The sequence below is a fragment of the Seriola lalandi genome, unplaced genomic scaffold (assembly GCF_002814215.2).
Source record: "Seriola lalandi dorsalis isolate HSWRI2012SDOR001 ecotype SW California unplaced genomic scaffold, Sedor1 jcf7180002054968, whole genome shotgun sequence".
Lineage (NCBI taxonomy): Eukaryota > Metazoa > Chordata > Actinopteri > Carangiformes > Carangidae > Seriola > Seriola lalandi.
Window position 1 is genome coordinate 394,733 of NW_019525519.1, and position 10,070 is coordinate 404,802.

The window sequence follows — 10,070 nt, forward strand, 5'->3', positions numbered from 1 at the left end:
TGTAATGTACTCTACCAAATGGATGGCAGTTCTTCAGGTTTGGCAGGTACCCAGAATATTTTTTTGGTGGTTCTGAAAAGCCCTTACACATTTGTGTCTTCCTAGGATTATTGTTTTGAACAGGTTTCATTTAAAAACAACTTCACAAATGTTATATCCCAATATGGAATAAATATGTGATTGATTGATTGAGCAGAAGGCAATTAGACAATACAATAATACATTTAGCATTGCACATTGTGTTGGTCTTTTGGCTTGTGTTGTGTTTTGCTGATGCTGAGCAGAGAAATCTTGTGTTATTTTACAGGCATCTTAAAATTTTCAGATAGTGTTTACCATTGTCACAGATGTGAGTTTCACCTGTAGCTGCTGCTGAAATATTGATGACAAAAGGGGCCAAAGTTGTCATCGACTGAGATGCTGGTTATAGTTTTGTAGGATATCCCTCGCCCTGTCTTTCTGTGTGCGTGTGTCTGTAAAAAACAGATGCCATGGCTGCAACAGTGCCACAAATTCTGTTCCTCCGAGGCCTTAAATCACAGACGCCTGTGCCGCACTGGTCAACTGGCAATGATTAATCAGCCTCGGAAGCTATTTGTATAAATTTACATTTCTTCCTCATATGTGTTGTGACTCTATCCCAAAAGACCATGAAATACATATTCCAGTTGCTTGAACATGGAAATAGTGAAATGCCGCATTGCTGTCAATTTGCATCATAACGACATGACGACTGTCACTGTAGGACTCATCGGCGTAGTGTTGTAAATTAACATTTTAGATTGTTCCCATGTGAGGCTGCTTCGAAGGTCATATATGTACTGTTTTAATCCATCATGAAAAATGAGAAGTGGACCTGGAGGGATTGTGTCTTAACAGAGCGTGAAACCATATCTTGTTCGTGATTTGGGCACCTCAGTGTCACTAAAACCTTGCGCCTTCCTCCTCCTCCTCCTCAGAATTGTTGTGGATGCGTGTAATCTCCTAAGCGGATTTGTGGGGCGGGGGGTGGGGGTGGGGGCTTCCGCAGAGGACACTGGTGCTACAGGTTGTGAGACACTCATCCTGTTCAAGCAACAAACTGCTCACCTTTCACAGGCTCGCACACTGGCCAGGGGCAAAATGCCACTCGTACAGTTATCTGGCAGGAAGCTCATCCAGAGCTCGGAACAAACCAGTAATGATCTCAACAGCATACAACCTACAACTAATACACACCACTCTCTTAATGTGTCTTTGCCATATGTCGTTTCTCACATTTGACAGGAATATTGGCAGCCATTTATCGATTAACATGAGTGTGGACGCCTGCATCGGGACAGACAGTCACGTGACTTCATTAGAGCACGTTCAGGCCCGGCTCACCCTGTCGTACAACCGGAGGGGAAACCTGGCTATCCACCTCATTAGTCCTGCCGGCACACGCTCCACACTGCTCCACCCCAGGTACAAACGCACAGCTACATGGACACACACAAGCGTACAGTAACCGATTCTGATTACAAACCATTTACACTTTGTTGTTTTCCTGCAGGCCTCATGACTACTCATCAGAGGGTTTTAATGACTGGGCTTTCATGACCACCCACTCCTGGGATGAGAACCCCACAGGGGCGTGGACGCTGGAGATTGAGAACGTGGCTGGTGCCAGTGACTATGGTGAAGCATCTTCCTTGTTGATAAGAAAAGACTCAAGAGATTAATATTTTGCTGGATTTTCCTCTATGTTTGTTTGTTCTAGAGTTTGCTGCTAGTTTAGATATGGTTGCAACAAACGATTGTTGATTACTTTTCTGATTAATTGTTTTGTCAGTAAAATGTCAGGAAATGGTAAAAAAAAAAAAAAAAAAAGGCAAAAAGTCCAAGGACCTTAAGGACACATCTTGATATTACTTGTTTTGTCTGATTAACAGTCTTAAACCTAAAGACATTCAATTACAAAAAAGAAAAGAAAAGCAGTGAATCCTCACATTTGAGAAGCTGGAACTATCAATGTTTTGCCATTTTGGCTTGATAAACAACTTGGGTGATAGAAAAAAATTCATTTTAATTATCAGTCAGTTGATTTATCAAAATCAAAACAAAAACAAAAACAAACAGTAACGACCCCAAAAACCACAAAATCAAACCTATCTTAACACCAGGCTCAACAACAAGTTTATAACAACTTAAACAAGGCATCAAACAAAGTACCTAATCCTAATTCTCATATGAAGTAATGGCAATATTATGTTACGTGGGAAGCAAATATATTAAATTCACTAATCAATTAATCAGCTAATTGTTGTAGCTTTTATTTAATAGCGACACTAGAGATACAGAGAAGGATCAGAGGAGGTGAGAGAGGGGTATGACATGCAACAAAGGTGGATTTAAAGGTGGATTTAAAGGTGGATTTAAACTTGGATGTTAAGATTATGTTCTATGCTGCAAGACAGCATAAAATGACCTCACTTGTAAAACGGGTCGAATGTTATTTAACACATGTTTTAATCTGAGACTAGAGTTCAGATCGCGTGTCAGGAGATTAGAGATTAAGTGGCTCTTGTAGCTGTGGCTCCACAGTGCCTGTGCCTTTGTGCCTCTTTATAGGAGCTGTGAAGCCGACTCTGTGGAGCTCTGCAGTAACAAGTTTTCTTATAACAGGGAGCATGACAAAGCCCTGGAGTGAATACTTCACTTTTTATGTTTGCCCTTGGACCGCCCACCAACAACTTTCTGAATCTGGATGTAGCAGGTCCACCCATGACGTGATATTCAGAATTCAAGAAAACCCCAGAAAATAGCTGTAGCTAAATGCTTCACACCTCCCTCCTCAGTAAGGAGTGGCTTTATAAAGTGGAACCTCTCACAAGACCCCACACTTGAATCATTCTTGAGAGAGGGGCACTTTGACACTCTTATTAAGCACTGTGTAATCATGACATCTTGAAATTGCAGCTCATTTCAGCATCATTTACTGTCACTATATGCAGAAAATCTAAGAGTCTAAAATGAGTAGAGGACACATTTACCAAATTTACCCTAGGGAGTGCCGGAGCCGTACTATTTTTGACAGGCTTACTTTTTCCCCCCCAGTTAATTTCAGATTTTTATTTCCATCTCTATCTCTCCGCTCAGGCACTCTGACCCAGTTCATCCTGGTGCTGTATGGCACTGGCTCAACATCTCCCAGCTCCTCTGACAAGCCTCAGGCTGGCGACGGCAGCTGTAAGACCCTGGACCTGAGGCAGATATGCATCGGTAAGACTGATATCTGTTGTCTCCGGTTTGGTCTTCACAGGACGTTACTGTCACAGCAGCTGAGGAGCGATAGTGTAATTACTGATTCATGTTGAGATGTGATATGTGAAGTAGTCTGGATAGTTTGAGGTGAGCGGGATGAAATCCCTTATTTGCTCAGCTGCATCCGTTTGCATTGTGTGTCTCTGAGTGAACTGTGGGCAGACTCATTTGAAAGTCACAGGCTTGTCTTATTAAACCTCTTCAAGCATCATATGCCGAGTCTCTTGAGTATTAGTATCCATTTTAAATATGGATCTAACTTCTGATGAGATCAAATTAAGTTTTTACTTCAGGTCCCTTTTAATAATCTCATTTAAATTTAATGGTGTCCAAACTGCTGTCACCTACCAAATCCAAGTACTGCTATAGGCAAGGTCTAAAGATACCACTGACTGAGCACTAACACAGTGTGAAGTCCACCTACTGTTGTCTGAACTGGTGACAGACTGACACCTACAGGCTGTCAGAGGTACTTGCATACTGACAGACAAGATCATAGAATCGTTAGGGGGGAACAGAATGTAATTATCATGTGTTTTGTTTATCATGTATCTGAGTGTCCTCTGTTTTTTGAACGAGTTAACAAGACCCTACAGTAAATTAGATTTTCCTCTTCTGTTGGCTCACACTCCTGTTTGTGGCTCTGTTACCCCCAGCACCCAGAGTATGTTAATTGCTATTATAGGCAATGGTCTGCATCTGGACCTGCTGCATATGGAAATGGGTCTTCTCACTTAAACATGCTGCTCTCAGCATATAAATTGCAAAGCTTTTCGTCATCAGTTTTTTTTTTAGTAAGCAAAAGTAGAACTAACAAAAGTGGAAATGGTGACTTGGAAGCATAATTGCCTATAAAACCTGGTGCCACAACAACCCATGGATGAATAAAAACAGACATGTCAGACACATCGTTCTTTACCGTGTTAACTGAGCTCTCTGAGGCTTTACAGTCTGAGCAGGAATCCTGCTTCTCTGTTAATGGGAAGTCTTGACTCATATGAAGAAGTAAAAGGTGAGTACGGCTGTTTATTTCAGTTTCTTTCTTGTGTGTTTTAGAGTGCAACGCCGGCTACTACCTCTTTCAGCAGGGCTGTGTGAAAGAATGTCCAGCAGGCTTCTCAGTGGGCTCCCAGCCGCTCAACTACACAGTGGGAAACTTTATATTGCCAGCTTCCGTCCCAGCCTGCCTGCCCTGCCCACCGCCCTGTCTGACCTGCAGCAGCCTCAGCCCTCAGGCCTGTCTGTCCTGCCAGCCTCACAGCTCACTGGACCCCATCTCTGGCACCTGCCTGCACCTCAACCAGTACATGCGTGAGTCCCCTGGCAGCTTCATGGTGGGCCAGGGGAACCCGGGATTGCAGCTCCAGCTCAGCTCCCAGCTGCCCATCACTATTGCCGTGCTGAGCTGCATGGCCATCATCGCCACCTTCGCTGGGGTCTTCCTGCTGCTGCAGCTGCGCTCTGGCGCACTCATCAAGCTGCCCTCTCTGGAGGCTGGCGGCGGTCTCGGGGGCACCTTCAGCCTTGGGGGAAATAGGATGGTGTCTTACCGCGGCATCCCGACAGTGTGGGGGGATGACGTTGTAAATACAGACTCCGAAAACGAAGAGTTTGACGTCCAAAATGAGAGGACTGCCTTTATCAAAACACAAAGTGCTCTTTAATGCCTCCCCCACATCCCTCCTTCTCTCCTGCTTTTAAAATCCTCGCAGCCCCGTTTGTCTGATAATTCAGGGCTGTGGTAACTGTCCTTTCACAGTCTTTTCTGGTTTTATCGCTCATCCCTTTTTCTCTTTTTCTGTCTTACCGGGATTTCATCTGAGTCCTGCTGCAGGATCTTGTCTTCCACTCTGCTGTGGGAGACCTGATGGGAAGCTGCTGTCTCTCAGAGCTCGGGATGGCCCAAGCTTTGCTTTGTTCACACTTCGACGCATTTCTATTAAACTGACTCTCTCCCTCCTCTTGCCCTCGATCACTAACAGTGTCTGTCTGTGCAGAGTCCATTTTCCCCTCCAGCTCCAGCTGCTTTTTGTTACAGTAAACAAATGATTATTATTTGCTTTTTTCCTATTTTTTCAGTCTCAGTGCAGTAGCCAGACGAGATTGCTGAATGTGAGTAGAGATGTGTGTGTATTGTGCGCACGTCTGGATGAATGTGTGTGAATGAGAGCGTGTAAACCTAATGAATAGTGTAGTGCCCTTTATAGAGAGGTTAAAGCTGGTCCTGTCACATTTAGTACTTTAACAAAATAAGTGGTAACAAAAAAAATGTATTATGAGGCATGAAATCTGGTTTGGATACACTGACTCTCCAAAGTGTTGTTGAGTGACATCAATATCCAAAATCTGCTCAGAAAAGCCACTTATCTGTAGTGATTCACATTTTCAAGTACATTTTAAAAATCAAAAGCATAATGGCTGACAAGGAAATGTCCAGACTTCAATAGTTTATAATTGTGTGTCACCAGCCAGAGAAACAAAGCAGACTCTCTGAGAGCTTTCCGGACACGTCCTCCCCATCGTCCTTCTTTCCATGACGAGAAAGTAATTGTATTTACTTGAAACTGAATCCATCTTTCATAGAGTCACTCTTTTTATCTGCTCGGTTATTGTTCTAAGTGTGATGGGGGCTTTAGTTCTCCTATTGTACACACAATCTGGAAAGATCTCAGCTCTGACAGAACAAACTGAGTCACACAACTAGCAGAGCTTCCTCCAGACATTTGGGATTCACGATGGACTGAACTTATTCTAGTTTGGAAACTATAAATTCTCCCAACCTTATGACCTCCCAGCTATCACATGGAAGGGTATAAAAAAAATAAGATAGATTAAGAGGGAAAAAAAAAAAAAACCCACACATACACACACAGACACTCAAAGAGAGGCTACTTGTTCAACCCTGAGGCACAATCGCTTCCGGGCATATTTAATTTCTATGTCTGATGTGCTCACATCCCAGGGCTGAGACAGAGACAGTCGAGGTGCTGATGGGACCTGGAACAATATGTGACTGTTGAGCACAAGAGCCTCTCCAAGCAGCTGACAGGTGTTGAGTTACCTGTGATTGATTTCTTGACAGTGCAGAAACGGTAACAATACATCAAGGCTTTCCCTTTTGTCAGAGCACATTAGCACTACAAACACACATTATACACACACCTCATATCATAATAGCTGAGAGTTTGTTGGTTTCTTTGTGTGTGTGTGTGTGTGTGTGTGTGTGTGTATTCGTTTGTGGCATACAAGGTCGATAAATTTTAATCTGCCCTCTGAAGTGCAGGTTTCCTCTTCCTCCCTCGTCTCACAGTCTCTGCTCTCTTTCCCAAATCTTGAGCATAGTTTAGAAATCCTGCGTTGACTCCACATCTCATCAGCGTCTCTGCACTTACCCTCCAGTCTTCATCTAATCTGAATTTCAGATTAACTCTTCAGCGAACTTGCCAATTAATTATATTCTGAATGATACTGCAGCAAACTATTTATTCTGAGAGATTTTAATCATACCTTTAGGGAAGATTGTTTTAAAGTGATTTTTTTTCTCCCTGGGCTGGTTATCATCGAAAATATGCACCTCATGATTTAATCCAGTGTAGCCATTTTTCTACTATGTTGAAATTATTATTTTTCTTTTTTCTTTTTTTTTTTTTCATTTCCAGTACAAAAACAGAGCTTGCTGAGAGAGGTTGTCATGGTGATGACATGCATACAAAACTGCAGCTGCTCATGCTTTTATCTACCTCTCATATCATTCAGCAAGGTTTCATACGCTGTTAGAGGAGCTGTTAAATGATTATAGAGGTCAAATTGTATGTAGGTCAAACATGAAAACGCTTCTTTGGAAAGGTTTAGGAGGATAGGCGTGAAAGTCAAATTTATGTTTTAGAACAGAAACAGGCAAATGCAATTCAGAAACTGTAAAGCTGCTGTGTAAATTCGAGTCCCCTGAAACTCCTCTCGCTCCTAAAATTTATTGCCTTTATGATCAGCATTCATGGGCAGTCACACATGGGCTTTAAAACCTGTTATTGAAAATAGAAGGATTGTCCGTAGATCTTGTTGGCCAGCGAGTTAAATGCTAAATCAGCTTAAAATAGTTTGAGGCATATGTTTTCCCCTCCTCTCACACACAATTTCTACCCAGACGGCTCCACCCGGTGTTAAGACCTTTTTCTTTCTTTCACTGACAATCAAATAATCTCCTTGTTCTGCGGGTGGGTAGGTGCACAAGCAACAAAACAAATCGATTTTGAATTTGACCACTTTCGTTGCGTAAAGCTTTCTGAGAAGGTATTATTCATAAATACTGTATGCAGAGTTGAATGTGATTTAAATTGCAAAAGCGTGTTTAGAGAGAAAGGAAAAAACATTTAAAAACAGTAGAGAATAACGTATTTCGAACCCCAATACCTGCCAAAAATCCTGCACGAAAACACGGAGAAAGATGCTCTCAAACACAGCACTGCGCCAGGAAGCTTAATTCAACTCAGATGGCTGCTGCAGGTGCAGCGCATTTTGGCTAAACTGGGTTGGAAACCAACCCGAGAATGTGGATTTAGAGGAAGGGCCCCTCAAAGGGAACAAAGCTAATGTGGCTACAGAATATTGAGTATGCTGCGTTGCTTTGTGTGATGTACATTAGTGCCTACTGCCATTTAGGCTTTGATTAGCCCCCATTCAAGGAGGGTGCTAATTTAAAAACGTAATAACTGCAGCCTCAGACTTGAGCCACAAAATCTTATCGACTTCCCAGCTTGGTGTGAAGTGTGTAAACAACAGATATTGGGCTGAATTCCGCACCAAAATTGCTTCCATAAAATATTATAACTCTCCAGGTTCAGAGTTTGCTTCTTTTTTTGTAGAAGAAGAAGAACTATATTAAATTGTGGGACTTTGATCAATTTCTTGCAACTAGTGTGGATAATTGATGCTCAGCCTAGTCAACATTTTATATTCTTGTAATCTTCCCTTACAAAGGATTTATAAATTTCTCCTACAAACATGTTGGGATGTTCAGACAGAAGTTTCTGTGGTCCCTCAAGTGCACACATAAAATTATGTATTCAACTTAGCTTGATGTTGTGTTCACTACAGCTTCATAGAGTCAGAAAACTTTAAACTGATGAACGCTGAGCGGTGTGCATTCAAGTGTCCAACTTTTAAGGAAATCACAAATGCAGTCAGCATTAAGTAGCTAGTGCTTCCAAAGCACAGGGAGCTGCATAAAACCATTAGGAAACCATCAGCTTCCTCCTGTCACTGCTAGACGGATGGAAACTACACACTAAAAAGACGAGGTTCTCTAATTGTGCTAGAACGCAGCTCCTTATTATTAGGCAACCACTTCACGGGCTCTAAAGTGTGAAGCCTTTAATGTTGAAAGTAACAGGAATGTTACAGAAAATCTGCTCGTTGCAAATTGTCTCCTCTGATTATATAAAAAAGACTCGCTCGTGGGCACGATGGAGGCTTTGTCTTTTGTACCACTGATTTGTGTCATGTGGAGCTCGATGTTGCTTCAGTCCTGCCTCAGGATGTAGTCTGCAGTGATTAATATGAAGTCAGATGGAGTTAATAGGAGCAATATCTTTGGCGTAACCAAAGACAATCATTTCAGTGCTGTCTGTTTAGCGTTTAGACGTGTTGCTTTCAGGTTGTCACAGTCCATCGACCCCTTCACTTGTGTTCAAAGTGTTTTGTTGATATCATTGTGTCATCTCTGCCCGTTTGAAGATCTGCGGTGACACCCTGTATGTTCAGCAGCTGTGGAGGGAGGAGGTAGAATGTATCACATCTCCATTAACTTAAGGGCTGAATCAGATCTGCGTGCGTCCGTGTGTGCACATGCTTGCTTAAGTATAAATAAAACACTTTGTGATGGGGGGGAGGGCAGTTAGTGGAGCAGCCTCAAACGACTCTGTTGACATCCTCCCGCCTCTTCATGAGGTTCCTGGCCTGTGGCTGCACACAGTACCTTACAGATTTGTGATCTATGAATAATGTACAAGAATGACTATCTTACATGGGACATAACTCTAAAATAAGGCCTATTTTTGTACTATATGAATGGTGCAGTGTAATTTTCTTGTAATTTAAAGATTTTTTTTTTGCTCTTGTTTTTCTCCTTTTTATTTAATTGATGTCAATTATAGATTCTACTAAAATAAAGATCTATGCAAATTTGAATGTGTTTTTTTTCACTTAGATGCACTTTTAGTAAATAAAACTTGATTATGTTAATGTAGGTTCACAGTGGTGGAAGATGTACTCAGATCCTTTTAAAGTACCAGTAGAACCAAGTAGAAATACTTAATTTCAAGTAAAAGCCCTGCTTTGAAAATCCTATTTAAGTGAAAGTACATTAGTAGCAGCAAGATAAAGTATCGAAAATAAAGGTATCGCTGTCATGGCATTTTCCTGGAACATTTTTGTGAAAGACTTGGATCATTTAAGGACCATCTGCGGAATTTAGAGGAAATGCGTCTCGTGGTGGAAACATGACATTAAAAATTCGCTAAAACCAAACATCAAAGATAAAACTGCAATACCAAGTTAAAAATAGCAGGTCTCCATAAAAGTGGAGGTAGTTAACTGACAATACAGAAGTACAGAGGTACCACACACACACACACACACACACACACACACATATATACAGCAGGGAAAATAAGTATTGAACGCGTCAACATTTTTCTCAGTAAATATATTTGCGATGGGGCTATTGACATGAAATTGTCACAACCCAAGTAATCCACACATACAAAGAAATCAAAACATATATGTCC

The 10,070-nt window shown here is 41.7% G+C and overlaps 1 protein-coding gene across 2 annotated transcripts in view; it reads left to right on the forward strand.

Moving 5' to 3' along the window:
* furina (furin (paired basic amino acid cleaving enzyme) a) overlaps positions 1 to 9,471 on the forward strand; it is a 79,366-nt gene extending 69,895 nt beyond the window's left edge. For both annotated transcript variants that reach the window (XM_023395737.2, XM_023395738.2), the window contains exons 13-16: positions 1,267 to 1,446; positions 1,535 to 1,659; positions 3,121 to 3,243; positions 4,342 to 9,471. In XM_023395737.2, the coding sequence (XP_023251505.1) occupies positions 1,267 to 1,446; positions 1,535 to 1,659; positions 3,121 to 3,243; positions 4,342 to 4,949 (1,036 nt within the window). In that variant the 3' untranslated portion in view covers positions 4,950 to 9,471. The remainder of the gene's footprint in view (positions 1 to 1,266; positions 1,447 to 1,534; positions 1,660 to 3,120; positions 3,244 to 4,341) is intronic.
* The last annotated feature ends 599 nt before the right edge of the window (positions 9,472 to 10,070 follow it).